General features: G+C 38.8%; 2 protein-coding genes across 3 annotated transcripts; one reads left to right on the top strand and one right to left on the bottom strand.

Annotated features, from left to right (window-relative positions):
• Positions 1-216: 216 nt before the first annotated feature.
• LOC140851528 (probable magnesium transporter NIPA4) lies at positions 217-12,348 on the top strand. 2 transcript variants are annotated; one of them, XM_073243095.1, is made up of 9 exons: positions 218-743; positions 2,995-3,051; positions 3,761-3,851; positions 3,936-4,096; positions 4,275-4,402; positions 4,506-4,643; positions 6,830-6,922; positions 11,710-11,815; positions 11,901-12,348. In XM_073243095.1, exons 1-9 carry the CDS (start codon positions 569-571, stop codon positions 12,005-12,007), a joined length of 1,056 nt encoding a protein of 351 aa, XP_073099196.1. In that variant the 5' UTR covers positions 218-568; the 3' UTR covers positions 12,008-12,348. The 2 variants fall into 2 exon arrangements, with proteins under 2 accessions (XP_073099197.1, XP_073099196.1); XM_073243096.1 differs by lacking the exons at positions 6,830-6,922; positions 11,710-11,815; positions 11,901-12,348 and adding an exon at positions 6,330-6,495 and having other exon boundaries at positions 217-743.
• Positions 12,349-17,430: 5,082 nt separating this feature from the next.
• On the bottom strand, positions 17,431-19,781 carry LOC105051777 (uncharacterized). Its single transcript, XM_010932375.4, has one exon. The coding sequence runs from the start codon at positions 19,581-19,583 to the stop codon at positions 17,508-17,510; it is 2,076 nt and encodes a 691-aa protein (XP_010930677.1). The 5' UTR covers positions 19,584-19,781; the 3' UTR covers positions 17,431-17,507.
• Between the last annotated feature and the right edge of the window lie 6,383 nt (positions 19,782-26,164).

Genomic DNA, 26,164 nt, shown 5'->3' with positions numbered 1-26,164 from the left:
GATCCGTGCTCGCCTTTCTATGCGGGACTCTATATACCGTTACATTGAACATGGTTATTAAGCGGACGGCAAATCAATGATCGCATATGAATTTTTATGCATAATTCCGGAAGATAGGAATGAATACCGGAAAGCGACGGGAGCCATCTAAAAGCTGGCAGGCAGTTGGGATCCGCGAGGCCGAGCACCGAGCGACAGTGCGCTTCGCTTTTATCTTTTCGCTTAATCTTGTCCTAATTCAGTTTTAAGATCCGCTTAATCTTGTTTAAAACAGGAACTAATTCAGTAAATCACAGCTATTATTCCCCCTTCTCTCTCTCGTAGCACCAACTCCATCGTTCGCTTCCTCTTTGTTTCCGATCTAAGAAAAGAAATCAATCCACGAGAGCTCGAGAGGGAGAGAGCGATTTGGGACTTCGGGATTCTAACTGCTTTGATTTCGAGGAGGAGCAGTAGAGCGGCAAGGGATCGAGCGGGCGATGAGTCGGCCCCATGGCTGATCCTGGGGAATGGAAGGCGTGAGGGGCGGCGGCGGCGGAGGAGGAGGAGGATCGGAAGGTGATGCGAGATGGCGCCGCCGGGGGTGCCGCCTGGGCGAAGTTGGGTGGATGCGTACAGGGGCATGTCAGCGGACAACATCAAGGGTTTGGTGCTCGCTTTGTCGTCCAGTTTCTTCATAGGTGCTAGCTTCATCATCAAGAAGAAGGGTTTGAAGAAAGCCGGGTCTTCTGGGGTTAGGGCAGGTGCGGATGGATGTCTCCTTCGTTGCTACTCTTTGTTTTGGATCTTAAAAGGGATTACGTGCTGATTTTTGTTTTTTTTAAAAAAAAACTTTTTCCTTTGACGTTTTAGAGTCTTTTATGCTTTGTATGGCGCTGGTTGTGCGAAAGATTTAATCTTCGGATGTTGGATCGATGGCAATCAAATTTCCTAGTATGCTTTGTTTTGCCTAAGATGGTTTACTTATCATTGATAATTTTATTTGGTAAGATTATTTTAAGCGAGTTGGAAAATTTTGGAGGAAAAGGGTTCGTGGAATTCCAGAGGGATACGTGGATCAAAGTTTTACAGTCTTTTCACACTAATTTTGCTGAATTTGATCATATGCATTTAGGGTTTGATGCAAGCTTACACAGGAATGTCGTAGGGAGATGTGGTACTTGCCAAGAATTATTATGTCCTTTCTGAATTGTATTGACGGTGTGGGGTGGATCAAGAATTATGCTTTTCGTTACTTCCTAAGAAAATCCTTTCTTCTCACTAAATACGGTAGAACAGACATGTGACTCTTCATTTCCCTATATAGGCATCTTCATGACTCCATTCTATTGCATTGTAATTCCTTTCTACTTCATTGTAATTCCGTTTAAATGGTACAATAACCCCTAGTTGACGAAACTTTCTTGGCTTCTAATGAATCCCCATTATTCATGTACTGTCAAAAAAAGTTGATTTTTATAGCTTCAAACAAAGAAAAGTAATTGATTTTATTATAGGATCTAAGAAAGTAACTTTTTAGCTTTGTTAGCAATAGGTTGAAATCGGCTGTTAGATCTTCTCATGCATGGAACAGATGAAAGATCTGAGATCCAAATGATGTAACTGCATATGGTAAAAGAAAGCTGATGTTGCATAAACTTAATTCTGTTAATGGGTGCTCTACATGCTTTCAGAAAATTTATTGTAGCAAACAATGAACATGTCGGGCACCCCACCATTATCTCAGATCAAGGTTTGCTGGATTGATGCATACCACCCCATACCAAGTATGCCGTAAGGTATTGGTACCAAACCGAGACTTAGTACACCGGACATACTGAGTCTTAGCATGCCAAACGGACTTTCGAATTGGGCATATCGACACCGTACTGGCATAGTACTAGTACGGGATCTAGTACAAGACTGCGAACCTTGTATCTAATTCTCTCCCATTGACATAGCATATGAGTGTGTGCATGAATAGACCTTTATATGGCAAGCATGTGTGCAATCAATTTAATCAAACTATAATAATATTGCACACCGCAATGTACCCTAGTCTCCTTGAAATTTCAGCATGCAGATAAATTCAAGGAAAGAATTCAAAAGAGGAGAAACTGATCTTGTGCTTTAGGATCATTTAGTTTACAACTTTACATAATAGTCAAAACATTGGATATGATGAAATAGAAAGATGTGAGGATGAACGATCTTGTCTGAATTCATCAATACCTTATATATTAAATTAACGCAGGCATTAGGCGTTCCTACACCCCTCCCCCCCCCCCCCCACAAAAAAAATGAAAGCAGGAATGATTTGAAGTTCAGGCTGCTCAAGTCAGTCTGATATTTGCTGGTTTAATGTCTGACAGCTGGTACACCTCACATCACATATTTTTGTTATATTGAGAGATGAGGAATGTAATAACTGTCAGAAATCTAGGCGGTGAGATGAGAAAAGAATGCTGTTAGTGGTGATTGGAGCCACGTCCATTAGACTTCAAATGAAGAAAATGCTACTCACATTAGAATCAAACAATCACAACTCATCCGTTAAATATAAAGTGTCTATTCTTCAAGTCCTAAGGTTCCTATGCAACTAAGGACACTGGAAAAACTTTCAACTTCTGTTTAATGCATTTCCAGACACCAATTTCACCTGGTCTGCACCATCAGTAGTCTACCAGTCAAGAGGGGGCACATGAACAAATGGCAATCATCTATAGCATTCAGATTGGAAACACTTAATGAAGATAATATTGGGCCTATGCATCTATGCTTTTCTATTGGCAGTTTAATCATTGTGAGAATGACCTTCCGGCATTTACTTTGACCATATTTTATTGCTTGCTTTTCTCTATGCTTTTCCATTGGCACTCATTGTGAGATTGACGTTACTTTGACCATATTTTATTGCTTGCATTTCTCAAGATAATATGACTTCATAGCTCTTGTGAAACATGTTTTGGTACCTATTCTCACCGGAAATATCTTACTGTTTTGATTTCACGACAGGAGCTGGAGGCTATTCATACTTATACGAGCCACTTTGGTGGACAGGCATGATTACAAGTAAGATAACTTTATTTTTTGTGTAGATTGTACCATGCTATATTTTTCAAGTAGATTTCACAGGTCATTTGGCATGAGATATGTGTGTCATAATATTAGGATGTATCTTGTTGTTCTTGTTTTCAATGAAGTTTTTTTGAGTAGCACATTACATATAGCTGTATTTTGTTGTTTAATAATTATATTGGCTCATCAGTGCCTTGGTAGTGAAAAACCATGTGCTTTGTGTTACTGTTATTCGTGGTTATAACTTAGTGAGAACTTGCAAAAGTGCTTTGGATTCTTGTGCATGAACTTCTCTTCTCCTTTCTTTTTTTATCTTCTTCCTTCTCAAGACTTTGTAAACCATTTTTCTAGATGGTGAGACTGCACAGAAAGATATGATTTAGGTGGTCTAAGTAGAGGAATAGTCTTTTGTGGTCCTATAGATCTTCCGAGGTCTAGCTGTGAGTATTATTCAAATGCTGTTCACACTTTCAATGCTTGATGAGCGACTCCAATAAGATGCATTTGTGCCATAGCAGTTCATAAATGGGAATGCTAAATGCTATATTTTCTAGTTGCTTCACTTTTTAGCAACATATTACTCTGGAGCTTTTGCCTACTAGATGACTGTGTTATATAAGTTGCATGTAACTCCCATGTTTGGGGAACTTCTTCTTTGTTTTTGTTGATAACTAGATGCTCACACGTGTGTTCTGATGAACAGTGATTGTTGGAGAAATCGCTAATTTTGCAGCTTATGCATTTGCTCCAGCTATTCTAGTCACTCCTCTTGGTGCGCTTAGCATAATCATTAGGTCTGATCCAATATCTAATATCACATTTCATCTGCATCTTACTTACATATTTACTTTATGATATGATAGTCTTCTTTCTTGCAGTGCTGCTCTTGCACATATTATATTACGGGAGAGGCTACATATTTTTGGCATTCTTGGCTGCATTCTTTGCGTTGTTGGATCAATCACAATTGTTCTCCATGCTCCACAGGAGCGTGAGATTGATTCTGTGAAGGAAGTTTGGGATCTTGCTACTGAACCAGGTAAGGCTGTTTTTCAGATTATTTGACGGAAAGCCATCAAGCTTGACATGTATTCAATTTAGCTGAACTTTTTTGTGCAATTACCAAATAATCACATTTCACTGTTTTAAGATTCTTTTCTCTATTAGATACTTGGAAAACAAGCTAACTATTTTTTTTTTTTTTAAATTGTTTGCAGCTTTTCTATGCTATGCAACTATAGTTATTGCAGCAGCATTCATAATTATATTTCATTTCATCCCTCAGTATGGGCAGACGCATGTACTGGCATACCTTGGTGTTTGCTCTCTCATAGGTTCCTTATCGGTATGTAATGATCTACCTAAGACATTAACCTTTGGTTCACATTTATGTTTGCATTGGGGGCTTGACAGTGGTAATGGTCATACAGTTGTGTATGCTCTAACAGGTCATGGCTGTCAAAGCTCTTGGAATTGCTCTGAAGTTGACATTTTCAGGAATGAACCAATTAATATATCCCCAAACGTGGGCCTTCACTATAATGGTAGCTATTTGTGTGGTTACCCAGATGAACTATTTAAATAAGGTAATGACTTTCTTATATTTCTTTTGTAAATTTGATTTCTTTAGAAACTGATATCTTTTGCATCCACAAATTTTGAAACACCAAAAAAATTGATTCTCAAAATAAACAGTTTTCTAGTTTATATTAGATTGTAATATTGCTGTGGACTTGATATATGTCACAAATGGATGGTCACATTACCTCTTGCATTAGAAACAATCAAACATATTAGATAACAAACATATATAAGACTCGAACTCTTCTTTAAATCCTCACAAGAGAGGCTTATAAAGTCCATTGTACACACAACTAGAAAAGAGGCAATATATGAAAAAAATGAATGGGAAGGGTAACTTGAAATAATTAAAAGCTTAGAATCTGCTGGAAACATTCATAGGAATTTGCATCTTCTATTGGGTTACTGAGCTTATATGTAGTTGTTTCAGGCTTCAGCTTACCATCTTAGACCCGTTTCATAGACCAACTTTGTTGTAAGAATCATTTAAGTGCCCCCCTTTTTTACTGGTGCATTAGATTTTTGTGCACTCAAGGTGGATGCCCTAATGAGTTAGTAAGACGAAGGGGGTGCACGTCCTTGTGTCCTGGTTGTACAATCACTTTTTTCTTTCTGTATCACTTTTTTTTTTTTTGCCTTATTTTCTTCAGTGTATATTTTTTATTAAAAACTTCTCCTTTTTCACATTTATTTCATCTATTGAATCTTTAGAGCTATTTGAAGATTAAATTTATGGCCTTCATCTTAGGTCTGATCTCAGGGCTGGTGGAAACAGCATCAGATCTTGAGTCTCAACGTTCATTATTATAGTTAGTTTTGGATAACTGGAAAGGTCATTGACTAAAAAAATGTGATTCTTCTGAACTGTAAATAAATGACCAGTCAAGACACCATAAGGAGATGAGCTTAAATTTTCCATAATCTGTCATGCAAAAAGAGTGTTCATGTGCGTGGTTGCATTTTCCAGAAAATGATACTAAAACTCTAGTTTAAAAGAAAATAGGTCATGAGCCTTATTATTGAATTTTGGCTTTTATTTGCGACATGGACTCATTTAATGCCATGCAGCAAAGAAAGATAGGTAAGCTTTTGTATGCATGATGATGTTGTTACTCAGTGCATATAGCAAGAGAAAGAAATCCCATGGTTGAGTTTGCCATGTGATCAAATGAACTACTTATTTAAATAAAACTATTTGTAAATCCACAACATTAGCTAGCCAGGACAAGCATTTTTAGCATATCCTATTAAGTAGACGGAATGAATTGGAAACTATTCCCATTGGAGTTATGTATTGTTCTCCCTTTGCCAAAGATTTGGGAAGAACTATGATACAAAGTATTGCATTCACATTGGGCCTACCTTTTCATTCAAGTTTCGATAAGGTGTACCCTGGCATGTGGTAAGAGATATGGCATGTTAAGTGATTCTCTCTGTACAACAGTTTATTTAAACCTATGTCCTGTAACTAAATTCACAGAATTCTCGTGTCCAACTCAAACAGTACGATGCTTTTAAAAATGACATCATATAAATCAAGTTCGAATATCTTCTTTTATGTATTTTCTCATGATCAATATCTGTTTCTGGTTTAATTTAATGATACTGTAAATTCTAAAGAAATAGTGAATACTTCATAATGCATGGTGTGATCATTCTTGATATAATAATCTTAATGTATATCTATGCAGATTTGTAAACATGCCATCATATCATATGTCTGAATAATGGAAGGGTTTCAAAGCCAGTGTAACAGCTATTATGATGCTTTATTCTTAGGACTTAATCTGCACCTAGCAATATCATATTTGATTGGAGAACATACCAGCTATCTTGGAGAATTTTTTTGGGCGTGCATTATCTTTTAAGTTCAGTATTGCTTTATCCTTTTCTACCAAAAGGGGAAAAGAAGAGTCTTTTCCTACTGAAATTCTATGATTAAAGTCAGTTTGAGCTTCGTATTTAGAAATATCCCACAGGTATGTTCAGAGGTCACAATGACGTTTCTTGCTAATCATAAAGATTTAAGGTTATCTTGAAGAAAGTCATTATAAAGTGAAAAATAATCACATGCAGAAAGAGATGGCTATGGCTAATTAATATCATTTAAGGGTTTTTATGTTTGTTCCATGCCTCTGACTGTTGGGAGCTTCTGAATCAGTAAGATAAAGAATTGGTGCTTTTTTTGCAGGCACTTGATACATTTAATACAGCAGTCGTGTCGCCAATATATTATGTGATGTTTACATCATTAACTATTTTGGCCAGTGTGATCATGTTCAAGGTAATAACTGGGCTCTTACTTGTTTGGCAATGAATTATTTGCTTTTAAGGCATTATCAATATGAGGGTGTTATATATGTCTTTATGCTTCAGGTTCATTCAGTTTCCTGCATCTGTTAATTGAAATGTTCACCTGTCCAATGGGCTTTTTGAAATTTTCACCCAGTTGGTGGGCCATTGGTTCTTTGCTTATTTTTTGGTAAATTTATTCATGTTGGCTTTTTGTCATTTCGTTGGTTTTTGGCATATCAGGCAAAAACTTGTATGCTATTCTCTGAGGGTAAAGACAAGTAGAATACCATAATCTATACTCTTGCTATTAAAAAGACTGTCAATTGGTTGGATTTCAATGAGATGTAATAGACATGGACATTGTTATTATTGTTATACAGGTCCTCATTCAAGGATCCCTTTCCTGCCATTGTTATAGTGTTCCAATGAGAAAATGATACCCAGGATGATGCTAGTATGCTAGTTCACTCATGCACTAGGATGTCTGGACTGCTTCAGTTGGTACTGACAAGGACCAGCCATTAGCTAGCAGGTCACCTAGTACTAGCTAGGGTAGCTAGTTTTCTCTCACAGAAAAAAAAAAAAAAAAAGAGAACCAATTTTGGTTTTCTTTTGTCTTGTTGGTTCATAGGAAGGATCTCGGGGAGGGGGGGAGAGAGAGAGAGAGGGGGGGGGGTACACATATTCGATCTCCTCTCACTCATGATTTTCTTGGTCATAATATGATTAATAATGATAAGTGATGTTTCATTTACATTTCTCAGTAATTTTCAAATTTTATTCAAATCACAGGTGCTGGAACCCATACTGGCACCATTAATCCAACAGTTGGGTTGAAAACCCTATTTAAGGACCTTAAAACTTCTAAAAGGGGATTGGAAGTGTCTTGGGAAAGTACTGGAATGCTAGCACATTCTGAGTGTTGCTGCAGGTGCATCCTGGTACCTTACTGACCTGAGACTAGACTGGGATGGGTGCCGTTATCAGGTCTTGAATTGTTACCCTCAGTTTTCTCTGGACATACTTGAAAGAAGGGGCTGTTAGAATCCATATTGATGTTGGTAGTCTTGGGATAACCAAGGTTTATATTTACATAAATTAGTGCATAAAGCTACTCTTTTGGCTGTAAGGGCCTTGTCAAGTCAGACTTTTGGGTCCTTCTATGAGTTTCTGAACTTAGTTGAGCGTGAACTTGCATGGAAATTAAATCGACTCATTAATATTTTTGGTCATAAGCAATGAAATTGATTAGTTGATGTGTCTAAGTACTATGGATTTTGTAGGCTAAATCCTTTCCTTTTAGCATTTCTAAAGGCTATTTAACTTTAACTTTATCTTCTCTACATGTATTTGCTCATCTTCCAATATTAGTTTCCTTTGCAGTTCAGTAATTCATACTTTTGGTCTTACCATTACATAGTTGTTAGAAACATCTGACATGGGCATTATGTCTGCTTGAAATTCTCTCAGTCTCTCTGATTTCTCTTTCTAGCATTTATTCTTTTGAATACTTCCAGTGTAATTGCGTCATTACAATTCTGTAGCAACTTCACATTGTTCATCTAGATGTCAATTGTTTTCTGCTTTATCTGTCGAACTCAATTTTTCTTATCCCATCATTCTAGTTTATTCTCACAATTCTTGTTCAATTAAGTGCTAGCACATGATATTTATTTGGCAATTGGCATCGTTAGTTCCTTTCTGACCCTAACCTGTAACCTGCTGCAGAATCACACGCCATATATTTAAAATGGAATTTGCAACCCTTTTAGCCCTTTTGAATGTTAACATTTGTTCGGTATATGCTGTTTCTTAAGTGAATTTTTTTATTGGTTTCCTTTTGATAGAATCTATATGTAAAAATATTATTCTATTAGTTACGAATGTCTCTTTGTTAAATGGCATGGGCTTCTCAGCCCATTCATTATTTTTCTCAAAATCCTCAAAAGAATAAGGGAAGAAAGGATGAGGTTATTCGAGAGGTTTGATTCTTTTTGGCAAGGGATACAAAGAGTTAATTAAAAAGACTCAACAGTTTTGCAATCATTAATGTTGGAAGCAACTCAGTTAATCAGATAGTTCTGCTGATATTCTTCAATGCTAGTTGTGGAAATTCTTACTACGATCATTAGGTAGTCATCAGAGAATCTATTAACAATAGACAACAGACCGTTCCTTCATTATTGTCAAGTTTTTTCTTATTTGTTTTATGCCATTTGTGGTCTGATGTACTCTGGCAAAGTATTCTCATCATTTTCTTGTAATTCCAAACTGGCACAATCTTTTTGGATTTATTTGTTCTCATTTTTTATCCTGTTGGCCGGCTATCAATGCCCTCTATACTGCACCCTCCGTTAGAAGAAATTTATCTTCAGACTTCATCTTAGTTCTCCAGAATCTGTAGCATAATTTTCCATGTGACAAGTCTGATCAAATTTTAAGGTCAATATTTCTATTTATCTTCTTCTTCTCTTTGGTAGAAATGTTTATCTATTTTCTAAAATTAGATATTTTGTTATTGCTGGGTTGGAAGCAATTCTACTATCTTTTATAATATTCTTACCCCTTTATAATGTTTCTTACATTTTAGTTACAGTGTCCCAGATTAATTTTACCTTCCAGATTTAAGTGACCTACAGAATTCATCATAACCTTAAAAAAAAAAAAGCATATTTTTGGTATTGCTATACTTTTCCTAGCTAGTGGGTTTAATGCAACTGCAAGGCCTCTATTTGACACTTAACTGTCTGTAGTGCACTTGAAGACATTTGGCATAGATCATATAGTGCTTAACCATTAGTCTTGCAGCAGCTTGTAGGATATGTTGGGTGACTTTTTTTGGAGTAATGTATCAAAGTGCTGTCAATGATTCTTCTCCATTTTAAACACTTGTAGGGACTACTCTCAAAGATCTGAACATGAAACCTTCTCCTGATGGAAGATAGGTCACTAGCCTACACCCATATTTGCATGTGGCATTGGTGTTTTTCTTTTTCCCAAAGTTTTAGCCCAAATCTTTTCTTAGAAAACAAATGGTCCTCACTCTAGGGTGCTTGCAAATTAACATATTCAGCGTTCGCCGTACCATCCCTTATCGGGTGGTACGGAGCATACCGTACCATACTGATACATCGAACCGTGATGTACCAACACAACCGTAACGCATGCTATAGTGGGATTTCACTGGTACAGGATCTGGTACCGAGATGGAGAACCTTGAATATATTCAATTCTCTTTCCAAGCCTAGTTAATCATTATAAACTCATAATTTTTTTCTTGACTTCTATTGTATATTACTTGCATCTATGTATCTACCCACTGTTTTCCATATGTTTTTAGCACAGAGTGAATATGTGCAGCCATAGACTGAATAGGTGTAGCATAAGTCATTTTGTCTTGAGCTTCATATACTCTTATGCTGAATTCTTGAGATGCTAAATACTCTCTCTCTCTCTCTCTCTCTCTCTCTCACACACACACACACCCACACACACACACAGATACGCCCACACACTCTCTACTCTCTAGGTTGATAGCTTGCTATGGTGGGTTCGACTCTTTGGAATTTTGGTTTGTCTGTATATATCACATACTACATATGTAAGAGTTGGACTACAAACTTCTAGCTAAACTCTCAGCTGTAGAGTTAACGATGCAAATTAACGACAAGCCTTCCAAACTGAAGATCCAGAACTCTAAATATGACCTACACTTAGGTGTCAGAAGCTGGAGGGTGCGTGGGAGCAGGTGTAGATGTGGATTCGGGGAAGCAGATATTTTAAAAACTTAAGTGCTAGGAAGTGGGTGTCGGTTTCAGTCTCAGGAGAGTTTCCCTAAGGGAGTTTGTTACCCTGGACAGCATATTTCTACTAAGGATCTACCACACTGAAAATGCGTAGAAGATATCAACTGTATATGTTGAATCTCTCGTCCCTATGTATTTACAGGGCACAAAATTTATGGTACCAACATTGCTAATATGCAAAAATGTTTCAATGGGAAGTATACATTGAAAAAAATCACATTTTTGATTGATGCATCTTATTAGGACATGTGCAAACCAGGATTGGATAAGTTTGGATGCTTCTAAATTGTAGATCCTAGCAAAACACTGTATCATATCATTTCGATGAGATTACTCTGTTTGTTTAACACTTGATTTTAGATTTCTATGATTGCAGTGTTTTAGATCATGATCTCCTATGGGGCCTGTTGGTCATTGACTTGTTTAACTCCTGGAGATTTAACAACAAGTGTGTGGTTCAGCCATATGCATATACATACACTTGCAAGCTAGCTAAGTTTAGGGGTAAAAATCAGCATCAAGAATTAATCGGAAAAAAAAAGAAAGAAAATGTCACAATATATTATTTCTAGATTTTTAAAGAAGTTATTCTTAGGATCTCTAGGAGTGAGTTATACAGTATTGGGCCTAGGTAGGCCGAACTTAGTGGGTTAAAGCTGTGTGGAGGAATGAGTTATGCTCTATCACGGGGCTAAAGTTCTCTGGAAGCTTAGCCTGCGACAATTTCAAATTTATGGGTTTTTGAGATCAAGTTGGGTGGGCAAAACTCTGAGAATAACTTCTAGATACACTTGTGTCACACTTCATGCGTATGATGTAGCTGAACTTGAAAGGTTTAGCGGACAGGCAATTGAGTTTCTTGTTCTATACTTATTTGTCATGCACAATGTTGAATGCGATGGTATGCCTTCCGTGATTTTCTTAAAAGATGACTAGGTTAGATTGCATTATTTTATTCTTGAATTTACAGGATTGGGATCGGCAAAATCCAACACAAATTGTTACAGAGATGTGTGGCTTTGTGACGATCCTCTCTGGGACATTTCTCCTTCACAGAACAAAGGACATGGTTGATGGTATGTCTTCTGTATATATTTGGGTATCCCAACAGGCCACTTGTTTCAAACCTATTCAAGATGGTTATTTTCTGTGCTCTAACAGGTGGAACAGCATCTCTTTCAATGCGACTCCCAAAGCATGCTGATGAGGATGGTCCTACTCCCGAAGGCATCCCACTGAAGCGTCAGGAATCGTTGCGATCACCATGATGTATTTATTCTTGTGATTTTTGATCTGCTCCACCAACTCTCCACGTTTGGGGCACCTCGGCTGTCATCTTGCATGTACGGGAAGTCCTGTTTTCTTTTTGTAGTCAGATCCAGGTGGTATATTTGGACGCCCTACTGAAGCATTAGGCACTCACCCTTCTGGGAGATAAATTGGTACATATGTATGCGGATGACAACAGTTTGTCTTGAATGTTTTTAGCTTCATTTGCTAGGAAGCTCACTGTCTTAATCTTTGATCTGGCAACACTTTTAGATAGCAAAAGATTATGCTGCCTTGGTTGGATACTCACCAAAATGTTATCAATTTAGTATTGTTTTCATTCTGGGATCCAAAGTTTGTGCTGGCCTAAATTTAAACTGACTAATTGTCTCCAAAACATTGATTAGAGGGTGGACCTTGCATGGTTCCGGGGACTGTTGGAAAATAATTTTTTTTTTAAACAATCATCACTACGGTTTTTTTTTTTTTTTTTTGTGGCAAGAGTCGTTTTCTGTCAGAATTCCTCACAATCATTAAGTCACAAGATGCTCACAACAACAAGAGGATTGTCTTTTCCAATGAACCATCTAATGTAGGTTAGTCTGGTTACATTGTAAAAGTTCCACTTTTACGCGATGATTGATGCATCTGGATATTATGGTGAAGCTACAAGTGCCTGAACCGATTCCGCGCAAGTTTTATTTTATTCCGTCGCATTTCCGACTCTATATGATTTTTTTCTCTATGATTTATCGAGCAACCTCTCTGAGGGTCGTTAATTGTTACATTTTCTTTGACCCTGTAACCCACCTCTTCTATCACGTAAACCTGGTAAACGTAGAGGTCCTCAAGGGCTTCAATTCTAAGGACGAAGGTGGAGTACTCCATCTAAAAGGGGTCCAAATTCTCATCTTGTATAATGTAGTCTGAGAGGGAAAATTCTTGGCTAGCTCGGTGTAGCAGCAGCTTGCCATTTTTGAATTCCTTGTTTTGGTCCTTATTTTGAGATTTGGAAGGCAGTGTTGAGGTTTAAACTAACTAGTTTTCTTTGATGCATGCATTGCGAGGTGGATCAAATATAGTTTCTTAGATTTTTGGAGAACGGTTCAAAAGAAAACCACTTTAATATAATTCGCAAGCCAGATATGCTAGATTTGAAAATGGTGTTTTACATTTGTAAACTGCCAAATAAATGCATAGAAAATAGTTGACATGCACATAAAAAAGCAAGATTGTTTATTTAGATTGATATGATATGCTGCTATCAACGAAGTATTATTGTTTTTTGAAGAAAATTATAAAAATATCTTTCAACTTTAGTTCAATTTCATTTACACCATCTGTATTTTAAATGTGTTAAATTGATTTTTTTAATGATCGATATGTTCTAATATGATCTAGCATTTATCTTCATTAACGAAATGATATCACATGATTATCACATGATATTATTATTTTATAAAATGATGAAAATATCTTTATCTCCTCCCTCCTCTCAGATTGATTTTCTCCTTCGTCACCAATATCTTTTTCCCTCCTCCTCCCTCTTCCATTTCTCCTTTTTCATGATGGCTCCCTCCACCTCCACCCATTCCTCATTGGCGACCCCTTTTCTCCTTCCTCTTCTTCGTCACCCACTTCTCCTCCTCTCTACGGTGGTTTTCTCCACCTCCAATAATTCTTCGCCAGTGACCTCTCCATTTCCCTTTGTCCCCTTTTCTCATCCATTCTTCTCCCTCATTCTCCTGCTCTAAGCTACCTATGAGCTATCCCCCTCCACAGTGGCCTCCTCCATCTCCTCCATCTCTATCCCTTCTCATCGGCAACCCATTCTTTCCCCTCTCTTTCCTCCCTATCCTCTTCTCCTATTTGTTATTCAGTTCTTCCAAGGTCACCCATGAGCCCTCCCCCTCCATGGTAGTTTTTTTAATCTCCATCCATTCTCTACCAGTGGCCCTTCTTCCCTCTCCTTTACTTCTACTTCTCCTCTTCATCCTCTTCTTCCTTCCAATCCACCCATAAGTGTTATCCTTCTATGATAGCCCTCTTCACCTTTGTCCATTCTCACCAATAATCCATTCTTTCCCCTTCCCTTCCTCACTCTCTTCTTCTCCTTATCATCCACTTCCTCCAAGACTATCCATAAGCCCTCTCTTTCACGGTGTTCTCTTTACCTCTATCCATTCATTGCTAGCAACCTCTCTCCCCTCCTTCCGTTCCTCACCCTCTCTTGCTTCAATTCCATCCATAACGCCTTCGATGCCATCCTTTCTCTCCATATCGACCTCCACAATCTTATCCTTTCCCTTCGGGATAGCTCTCTCTACCTCCGCCTCTTTCTCACTGATAATCCCTTCCATATGAGTGAGAGGCATTTCCATCAATTAAGAGAGAAAACTAATACCATTTGTTAGTAAGTGAACAACTGAATGATATTGAAATGTATCGATAACTAGAAGAAACAGTTTTATATTTTTTAAAGTACAGAGGATGTAAGTGAAATTAGACTAAATTGAGGAGATATTTTTATTTTTTTAAATTTTTTTTACTCATCTAATTTTTTTTTTTATATAATCATAATGGTGAAATCTTTTCAGTATCCCTGTAGAGATTCAAGGAGAGGTCCAGTGTTTTGCATTTCTTTATTTTTTACTTGATTCAGGCATCTTTGAATCACCGCAACAGCCAAGATTTAAAACAATGAAGCCACCCCAAAAGAGCAGCAATTATAGTTGTAACTGTAGCATTTGAATTTTTCTTCTTGAGCAGTGTCTTTGGGCCTGCAAGTGAGATCATAAGATTTGTAATAACTTTGATGAATGGAGGAATTAGGAGGTCCTTTAGGCAGCTGATTGTCAGAAAGCACCAATTCTGTCAGGTACAATTCAAATAAATATTATTGTCTGAGATATCAATAACATTCAACTCAGATAAATAACCAAGATACGAAGGTACAATTTTTTTTTTGGGTAACAAGATGGTACAATTCTTTAGTTGGTAGTTTCCTAACTGGAGTAATACCAGAGATTCCATCAGAATTATATGAGGTATTGAACCAGCAGTTAAGTGTGGAGGCTCCTGTAAGTCATAAAACTCAAAGCGTATCTTACTTGGGAACAAATTGCGGCCAAGGTGCAGCACCCTCACGTTAATCAATTTTGCCAAACTCGCAAGGAACTTCTCCACTGAGATTGTCCAATGGAAGCTCCAAGAACTCTTTAAGATAACCCAACTCCAGTGGCCATATTCCTTATAGCTAATTCGAAGCTAGGTGCAATACCATTGGATTTTACGATTCCACTTCTCCCATGAAAATCTCTCCATCCAATCCATAGCGGTCAAGCTCTAGCTTCTCCAATTTGCAAAGCTGCTCGATTGTTCTTGGATGCGCTTCCAGTAAGCGAATTTGTGCCGAGCCACAAAAGATATTATCCTGAAGACAAAATTTTTGGGATGGGGCCTTGGAGGATATTACTGGTGAAATCCACATACTCCAAGGATTTCAGATGAGGTCTACTGCGATCTCCCTGCTGAGGTTATTGTAGCTAAGGTCCAAATATGATAGTTACTGGAGGAATCAAAGCAGCGATGTTGATTTGAACAGCTTCAGAAAAGTTGAGGATTTGATCATGGATGAACTTGGAGTGCTTCTGTCATTAAATTATTGGAAGAAAGCTCAGAAGGCTCCTTGATTGAAACTGTTTAAGTTCTTTTATTTTAACCTCCTCGCCGGCAAGAATTCACTCAACAGAAGCAGTCGAGCAACAGTCAGCCAGCTCTCCGATTTGGAGATGCTAGTTCTTGACAGCAATGAATTGGATGGAGAATTTCCATGGGAGCTGCGAAACCATACAAACCTAATGGTGTTGAAGTTAGCTTTGAATCAACTACAAGGAACATTGCCACTATAGTCGGGTCATCTGAAATAATTAAAGTCCTTGGAGCTTCAAATAAACAGCCTTCATAGAGAAATTTCTAATGAATTCAGCAAATAGTTAAACCCAGTTGTGCTGAATTGTGGACACGATTTGCTCATTGGCAAAATTCCATTTGAATTTTACAACTCACCGGAGCTTTCATACTTGAAGTCACAGTATAAAGACTTTTTCGGTTCTATACCTGCTGTTTTGATGGGTTCTGGGCAGAACGTTGATCAGGAAATAACGAACAAAGTAGCATTGTTCCAGAAATGCCAACTAACTTGAAGATTCTTAGTAACGACCACTTCAGCAGAACTATATTTTCGTATCTTGGTTATATGGACAGTGGCAAGAACCAACGATTTCCTTCTTTTCTGATTGCTAGTGGATGATGGATCCTGTCCGGCAACGAGTATGCCTAGCATTTTGCAAGGACTGATATGTGGCAAGAAGCATGACCAGCATAAGTGGCAAATTGTTCATAATGTGGCATCTCAGAAATTTGGGGAAGCATGAAAAAAGTTCAATTGGTGCTTGAAATGGCTGTGATCAGGATTCCTAGTGTCAAGGCAATTTGTCCCCTCAATGATCACATCGAAAAGGCTGTACAGAAACAAAAGGGACGTATATGCAGTCTATGAACAGTAATCAAATTTAAGTATTACCAGTCTCACTTGTTTTCAGTAATATCATCATTCTCAATTATTGCCTAAATTTGGTCGATATTCTTAACTGATACTAGCCATGTCTGTAGCAGTTGTTAGCCTGTCTGATGAATTTTCTCATCTTACAAGCTAATGAGCAACATGAATTGGTTGCAAAAAAATGTTGCAGCTAATTGGCTCGCTATGAAAGAGAAGATCCCATAAGAGTGGCCTGACCTAGTGTAGATTGGATTAGGTGATAAGTACCACTGATGGGATTTGAAATTGTATAGCTATATTGCTTATCAAAGAAAAGAAAAACCAAAGAAATCATATGTCCACATTATTTCAGGGAACAGAGATTCATGGGTTATAACGGTCTCCATTTATCAAAAGATAGCATTCGAAAGCTTCTGTTTGTAGGGATGCCTACCTGCTGTCTGATCTAGGCATCTCATTGCATGTGTGGTTAGCACTTCTACTTGCATAATTGCACTATCTTGGCACCAAAAAGTTTTATGGTGCCCACTTCAAGCTGAAAACAGAAGCCTTCCACTCATGCATGACAACTTGGAACTTGCATGTTTTCATAATTTCTGAAAAATAGTTGAATAGGAAAAAAAAAAAAGTACTAGAACTTCTGAGTTGAGAAAATCCAAGAGTAAACATCACAATCATATTTAGTCCTTCAACCATATCCAAAAAGGTCGGCAGGACAGGTTTTTACAGGATGTACACAGTTATTTTCTTCTATCTTGTGAAATTTATTCTCTATAATTGGAAACATTCACCAACAGTTAATCATTTGGAAATGTGGTCTAGGAAGCAATGTAGCTGGAGCTTTCAATGCACCAAATATCCTATGCAAAAGAGAAAAATTGCTTTTCTTGGATTCTTACTACCTTTGCATGTGAACATATCATATTTTTCATTTCTTACCTGAGGCTGAGGTTTCTGGCGTATTGCCAGTGCTGGAACCTTCTCAATCTCTCAATGGAGTTTTCAGGGAAAGGTCTGTTGGAGTGCAAAGCATGTCTCCTTGCATTTTGGTGGTTACTTTTTCCCCGATTCAAGAACTTTTGGATAACCACAGCCACTAAGATGGAAACAATGAAGCCTCCAATAAAAGCCTCAATCATAACAAAGACATCAGCAATTTTTTTCTTAGTTTCAGTGTTACTTGAAGTTGTGTTGGTGTTAGGGCTTGAATTTGAGATGATGAGATCCTTATTTCCAGTGGTTATGACTCTGACAAACGAAGGAAAATTTGGAAGCACTCCAGAAAGCAGATTGTCAGAGAGATCCAATTCTATCAGGCTTTGAATTGTAGTAAGAGAAGTTGGAACTTCACCACTAAATTTATTGTTTGAGAGGTCGAGAATCTCCAACTGAGATAAATCACCGAGATAGGAAGGTATGTGTCCGTTGAAGAGGTTGCTACCGAGATTTAGAGCTGTCATCAAGCTCCCTGGCATTCTCGGAACAGTTCCACTCAGGTTGTTGTTTGCTAACTGCAGTTCTGTCAGATTCTCGAAGCTACTGATGCTATCAGGTATGGAACCATAGAAGCTGTTGCTTTGTAAATTGAGAACTGAAAGCTCCTTTAAATTGGAAATTGCTTGAGGTATCTCACCAGCGAGCAAGTTCTGGCTGAGATCAAGAGTGCTCAGATACCGAAACTTCAGGAGTTCATCAGGTATTTCTCCAGTAAGACTGTTGTTTTGAAGCCCCAAGACCACTAATTGTTCAAGGTAACCCAATTCCTTTGTCAAATGCCCTTGCAACTGATTGGAAGATAGATCCAACAGCATCAGATTCTTACAGTTCCCCAGCCCAGATGAAATCTCTCCACCCAATACATTGTCATTCAACTCTAGATGTGTCAAACTGGAAAGCTTCCCAATTGTTGATGGAATGCTTCCATTAAGTTTGTTACCGCCAAGTCGCAAAAGGTAGAGCCTGCTTTGTGACCAATTCCCAGGTATGGGACCTTCAAGGAGATTGCTGGACAGATCCACAAACTCTAAATTCGGCGGCGACAGGAGGTCTGATGGGATCTCCGCGGTGAGACTATTATTGCTGAGGTCCAAAACACTCACATGAGTAGTAATTCCACGAGGAATCGAGCCACTGAAATGGTTCTCGTTGGCAGTGAACTGAGACAGGGTCTTGATCGTTGCCAAACTAGTCGGGATTATCCCAGTGAGGTTATTGGAAGAAAGGAGGAGAACTTCCAACTTGGAAAGCCTCTCGATCCCATCCGGAATAGACCCAGTTAGGTTATTTTGACTGAGATCCAGCAACGTGAGGTTCTCACAATCAAAAATCCGTTCGGGGATTTCGCCGTGAAGACGAGCGGCGGAGAGCACCAGGACCTCCAAGCTCGGAGCTGTTGCACCACCAACTCGAGCTGGGATGGTAGCATGGAAGAAATTGCCGGAAAGATTCAGAAGTTTCAATCTGGTGAGCTTTTCCAGCCCGGAATCCAAGGGTCCGTATAAGGAATTATAAGATAAATCCAAGGACTGCAAAGCCCCAAAACCCGAGAAACTAGGCAGAGGACCGGTGAAAACATTGTGGCTGAGGTTGAGGGACTCTAATCCAGAGAGCCCGCTGCAGTTGGAGGAGAAGAAGGAGCTGGGGATGGTGGTGAGGAAGTTCAGAGAGAGGTCGAGGGACTTGAGGTCGTGTAGGCGGCAGAGGAGGTCAAAGAAGCGGGCGACCAAGGAGGAGTTGGCGGAGAGGCCGAAGCCGGACAAGGCGAGAGCGGTCACAACGGAGGAGGGCGGAGGGGAGCAGGTCACCCCAACCCAACGGCAAGGGTCCTTCATGGTGTTCCACACCCCAATAGTTTGAGACGTTGGGAGGCTCTTAGAGAGATTAGTCATGATGTCCCTCTGTACTGGGACTAGTTGGGACGAATTGGCAGCCAAACCATAAACAAAGAAGAAAGAGAAACAACACAAGAAGAGGAATAAAGGAAGGAAGAAGACACGAGCATACCTCTCCATTTCTCCTGGTTTTGTTGCGACAGAAGAGCTTAACCTACCTATCCTGGACTCAAATCTCCTTCGTATATGAAGCTAGCTATCTTGCAAAGATAGCTGCCACCACCTCGAATGAAAAGTTTTTTTCTTAAAAAAAAAAAAAAACAGAAAAACGTTGTACTCGAAATGGAGACTTCGCAGAGACCAGAACACCGAGAGAAAGGGCACGTACGAATGAACCAGAGGAGAGCAGGTGCCAAATGCGCTCCCTTAAATACCAAGAGAAAAAAAGAAAAAAAGATATTTGTGAGCAATGCATGCGTGTTTGATTAAAAAAATCTAAAATAATTTTCTAATCTTATCCGAACCTGAAATTTTTTATTTAAAAAAATTTCAATTTAAAATATTTTTTTAAAACATGGGGGTTGTTGTACCTTTGACACAAAAGAAGGATTCACCTATCTTGACACATGTCAGTTGTTGGACCATTCATTTAGGGATAAAAATAATATAGATAATATCTATCTAAATTTATTTTTTTAAATTTATTTTTATATTTAAAATAATTTAAATAAAAATAAAAATTTGAGAACCTGATTAATATTCATATTTGTATTCACATTCATACAAAAAAAATTAGATATGGACAGACAACTATCTGATCCATATCCAAATATTCAAATCTACTGTAATTCTATATAATTTTATATAATATTTATTAATTTTTAAAAAAATAATATAATCATATAATTTATATGTTATTGACTCGATTTATCATCTATTTAGTAATATTTTTGATTCTGTAGTTATAAATTTTAATTATCTAATTTATATTTATAATTATATTTATATTTTTAATATTTAAATTATATTTATATTTATTTAAAATAAAAATAAAAATAAATATAATGATATCCGATCTATATCTATTTTGATTTCAATCACACGCCTATCATATATATTTTAAAATATTTTGCACACCATCATTTATTTACCTGCACAAATGTCAAAGTGATCCTTGATGATCCAACGATGGATTTTTGCAGGAGAAAGCGGCTGCTTTTTTTTATCTGAAAGATATACTTTAACCTTACTCTAAAAGCACTTTCAAAAGCCCATGGAAAGTTTGTTTGAACTAACAAAATAATAAAATATATTATATAACATTATATTATTATACTATCATATAATATTATATTATATTATTGAATAATATATTATATTAAATTATATTATATTATACTAATATTATGATTATTATATTATATATAATTTACTATTATTTTCTTATATTTAAAATAATTTTTTAATTTAGTTGCCAAATAAATTTTAAAGTTCTACGATGTTTTGAAAATATAGTTATTAAATGATAAATAAATTTTTTTATTAAAAATTTTACTAGCAAAAAGCTTACTTTAAAAAATTCTGCGAGCAAATGCAATCCCAAACTGGGATGGTTGGAGAATTGAAAGGAAAGAGAAGCGGAAAACGTGTGGATTTTTCTTTGGGGTCAGAGTTGACTGACGGAGCCTGCAATCTTTAAAACAGATTCCGATTCCGAGACGTTTGGAACGGGCTGAAAGCTACGTGGGGATTTAAGAGAGAAAGTGAAGCTTGACTTGGTGGTTTACCGAAGATGGAAAAGCAGGGAAAACAGAAATTCTTTACGGACCGTGGGCGGTGCCGAAAATCTGACGTGGAGTGTGATCGTTGTGTATAGTCATTATTTTTTATATATATTTAATATTTATAAATTATTTTTTTATTTAAAAATTTTATATGATAAAAATATTTTTGTTCTTTAGTTATGATATTTTTTCACAAAAATTATAATACCTCTTCAAAAAAATTATGATATTCTTATCCTTTGAAAAAATTACGACATATTATAACATTATTTCACAAAAATTATGGCACTCCTTCAAAAAAATTATGATACCTCCCTTCGATTTTTTATTTAGTACCGTAACGTTATAATTTTTATGAAAAGATGTCATAATTTTTTAAAAAAAGATGTCATAATTCTGTTTCCACATATATTCATCTTTTTTCCTATATAGCGTATTATGACATTCTGAGAGTCATAATTTAGGCCACGGATGACAGAAAATATTGTAGAAGGGGTTAGTGCCTTTGATTTTTTGTTTAGTGCTGGGATATCATAATTTTTGTGAAGCGGTATCATAACCAAATGGCAGGAGTATTTTCATCATACAAATTTTTTAAACGAAAAAGACAATCTATAGGTATTAAATGCATGTTGAAAAGTGATGACTATATGAACCAATCGAACGAGACGATGTGCTCCACGTCGGATTTTCTATGCCTCTCACGGTGCATAAAGAATTTCATGCAGGGAAAAATAGCGATGCCAGAGATGTCTTTATCCTGAAAGTGTCTTTCACCTCGCCTAGCTTCTAGTGGACTTTTTGGGCTTGGAATTTTTGGTGTCTTGGAAGTTGGTTTCTACCGATAAGAAAGTCTTTGTGCACCATGTATGGTGCCATAAAATTAATATGGAGCACACTGCCGAATCACATTAGAGCATATAGCATACTTAATGATAGGACAAATATTTAATATCGCTCAGCTTTTTCTTTCTTCAATTTTTAGCAATGAAACTACTCTTTCCTTCGTAGAATAAAAAAGGAACAGTATTATTATTGCTTGATGCCTTGCATTGTTAGAATTTGATGCCTCGAGATTTGATCTATATTGAGTCCACAATAAGGTCCGCAACGACGAACGGAGTCCAACGAGCTCAATATCACCTCAAACGAAGTCTGGATGATCAAGATACGCTCGATTGAAGTTGACATGAAATTCGGAGTGGCGGAGGACCGACGGCAGCTGGCGGTGGTGCGGCAGTGCATGGCAGCATGCGGCTCGGGGGCGCAGAGCCCGGCCCAGCATGCGGAGCACGTCCCAGGCTCGGGCGCTTGCACGGAGGTGCGGCCCAAGCCCAGGCGCACGGGCGCAGGTGCGGCCCAGGCCCAAGCGCATGCACGCGCTGGCTCAGCTCCCTGATATCCCGGTCCATGGTGGACCGGGCAGTCCATGGTCGGGCATGTGGATTGAGGGGGCATTTTCCCTCAATTTCTCACGGTCCACCATAGATCGGGTGATGTTTCCTACTCGATTCTCGTGGTCTACGGCTTATTCTGTGGACCGAAGGCACGATCAGACGGTGGATTGATCTCCCGGTGATGATCCAACGGCTGAGAGCTTTTATGATTCATTTTGGGCATAATCCAGCGGGTTGTTTTGATCATTTGGTGTAGATCGGATGGCCCAGAAATTGTAGAAGTCCGATCAGGAGATTGTTTCCAATGTACCTTGGGTTTTAAGCCTTTATAAAGCCCTGTTCACAAACAGAGAGGGTGTGGTGCGCGGTAGTTCAGCAAGAAACCCGAGAACACAGGCGACGAGGCATCGAGAGGAGCAGGAGTAGAGCTTCTGGAAAGCAGACAGTGATCACTTCAGAGGTTCAGGAGGATCTTCCTAAAGAGAGAGTATTTGTACGGGAGAATTTCTTGTGAGGAAGAGATTGGATGTACGAGGGTTGAGGGTGTGATCTCCTCTTGTAATTTTTTTTCTTTTCTCATAGTGAAGTTTGCATGTCTTGTGGAGGCGAGTCTTTTTTTGATTGATCCATGTATTTGATTATTTTTTATTTTATTTCTTCTTTCTTCCTATTGCGACGTGCGGTATCGAAAAGATCCTGAGAGGTGGTGTCCTGGTCAGACATCCACCAATAAGTGATATCAGAGCGAGATGGTACAAGAATGCAGATTACAGCAATGGTGAGCAAGACTGAAGATGGAGAAGATATGATCAATTAAGATGGAGATCAATAAGTTTGATGGAAAGTGCAATTTCTCTTTGTGGCAGGCAAGGCTAAAGGATGTGCTCATCCATCAAGAGTTGATCGATGCTCTCTTATACGAGGAGAAGCCGACCACTATGGAGGTGCAAGATTGGAGGCGACTTCAGATGCAGGCAGTAAGTACCATCAGCATGCATCTAGCTAGCAGATAAGGTGGTAATCCATGTGCTTGGCGAGATTTCTCTGACGGTGCTATGGTCGAAGCTCGAGGAGTTGTACATGGTGAAATCTCTCACTAACACTTTTTTTCTCTGGAGACAGTTCTACTAACTGCGGATGACTGAGGGGCAAAGCGTGCAGGAGCATCTCAGCTATTTTCAGAAGATCCTCACCGACCTCCTCTGCATTGGTGAAAATATTGAGGAGAAGACTAGGGCGCTGGTCTTGCTAGCATCGCTCCCCCTTCATATGAGTCTTTGATGATTGCTCTTCTAGTGGGGAAGAGCACCATCAAGATGGATGAGGTTACCACGATGATTCTCTAGAATGAGGTTCTCAGAAGAGAGAATCCAGCTTCGAGCTCAGGTGGTGACAGCTCAGCTTTGGTGGTTTCTAGATGAGCAGGAAGTGGTAGACGGAGCGACAGGAGATCATGATGAGGGCGGTCCAAGTCCAGAATGAGGGACTTGAGCAAGATCAGATATTATCTGTGTGACAAGTTGGGGCATCTAATCAGAGATTGCTCTCAACTCAGAGATCGGATGATGGCTACTGTAGTGATGGTCAGTAGCGATTCAGAGAGAGATGTTCCAGAGATATCTGATGAGGTATCTCCTTCTTTCCAGCAGTAGATTTTAGATTCTGTATGCACCTATCATTTATGTTGTAAAGAGAAGCAGTTTAACTCCCTAGAGAGCAGTGAGGGCACTGTTTATCTATCGGATGGATAGAGCTGTGCGATCAGAGATATTGGGATGGTCAGCTAGAGGACATATGATGGTGCAGTGAGGAGATTGAGGAAGATCCGATACATATCCGATTTCAGACAGACTCTTATCTCACTGAGCAGACTGGATTCGAGAGGCTATAGGACGGTAGCTGGTGGAGAAATCCTAAAAGTGCTACATGACGATAGGATTGCTTTGGAGGAGAAGAAGAAGATGAGAGGACATTACTATCTAATGGAGAGCCCAGTGTGAGGTGGAGCTTTGAGAGCCAGGAGGAGTCCAGAGCTAGGTGGAGCTCCTGTTGGAGGTGGATCGGGCACGAGATGCGAGATTCAGGAGGATGAGAGGTAATATCGTAAGATGAGATTTCTATTGTCGCAGGATGATACCTCGAGCAGGTCTTAGATCAGGAGGACAACAGCATACGACAGAGATGGGATCGAGTGACCTGACTTGACTCCCATGTTTGCCCATCTATGATCAGCAGGCGATTGCCTCCAGACATGGGGGTGAGGAGATCCAAAAGCTTTCAGAGTATGAGGAGACCGAATGTCAAGTCGAAGTGAAGATTGTTAGAATTTGATGTATCGAGGTTCGGTCTACATTGAGCCCACAGCGATGTCTGCGACAACGAACGAAGTCCAATGAGCTCAAGATCACCTCAAACAGAGTCTGGATGATCGAGATACGCTTGATTGAAGTTGACATAAAATCTGGAGCGACGGAGGACCGACGGTGGGCCGATGGAGCGGCGGTGGTGAGGCAGCGCGCGGCTTAAGCACACAAAGCCCGACCCAGCATGTGGAGCACATCCCAGGCCCTGGCGCTCGTGCAGGAGCATGGCCCAGGCCCAGGCGCACAGGCGCGGGCGTGGCCCAGGCCCATGCGCACGCGTGCGGGCTCAGCTTTCTGATATCCCGATCCATGGTGGATCAGGCGGTCCATGGCCAGGCGTGTGGATCTTGGGGGTATTTCTCCTCGATTTCTCACGGTCCACCATGGACCGAGCGACGTTTCCTACTCGATTCTCATGGTTTATGGCTTATTCTATGGATCGAAGGTGCGATCGGATGGTGGATTGATCTTCCGATGATGATCCAAGGGCTGAGAGCTTTTATGATTCATTTTGGGCATGATCTAGCGGGTTGTTTTGATCATTTGATGCAGATTGGATGACCCAAAAGTTGTAGAAGTTCGATCAGGAGATTGTTTCTGATGTACCCTAGGTTTTAAGCCTTTATAAGACCCTGTTCACAAACAGAGAGGGTGTGGTGCGCGGTAGTTCGGCAAGAAACCTAAGAACACAGGCGACGAGGCATCGAGAAGAGCAAGAGCAGGGCTTCTGGACAGCGGTCGCTTCAGGAGTTCAGGGGATCTTCCTAAAGAGAAAGCTTTTGTGAGGAAGAGCTTCCTGTGAGGGAGAGATTGGGTGTACAAGAGTTAAGGGTGTGATCTTCTCTTATAATTTTTTTTTCTCATAGTGAAGTTTGCATACCCCATGGAGGCGAGCCCTTTTTTGGCTTATCTACGTATTTGATTGTTTTCTATTTTATTTTTTTTTCTTCCTACTGCGATGCACGATATCGAAAAGATCTTGGAAGATGGTGTTCTGATCAGATATCCACCAACATGCATGACTTTTCATGAATATATATGACATCCTAAACTATATATATAATTTTTTATATAGTTATAATATTCTGAATAATATATATAATTTTTTGATGTCTTGTATAACTTTCTATAAATATATATGATATTCTGAATAATATATATGACTTTTGTGAATATACATGACATCCTAAACATATATATGGCTTTTTGATGTCTTA

This window comes from Elaeis guineensis, chromosome 9, assembly GCF_000442705.2.
Source record: "Elaeis guineensis isolate ETL-2024a chromosome 9, EG11, whole genome shotgun sequence".
Classification (NCBI taxonomy): Eukaryota; Viridiplantae; Streptophyta; class Magnoliopsida; order Arecales; family Arecaceae; genus Elaeis; species Elaeis guineensis.
The sequence above is the reverse complement of the archived record's forward strand: the minus strand, read 5'-3'. Positions and strand labels throughout refer to the sequence as shown.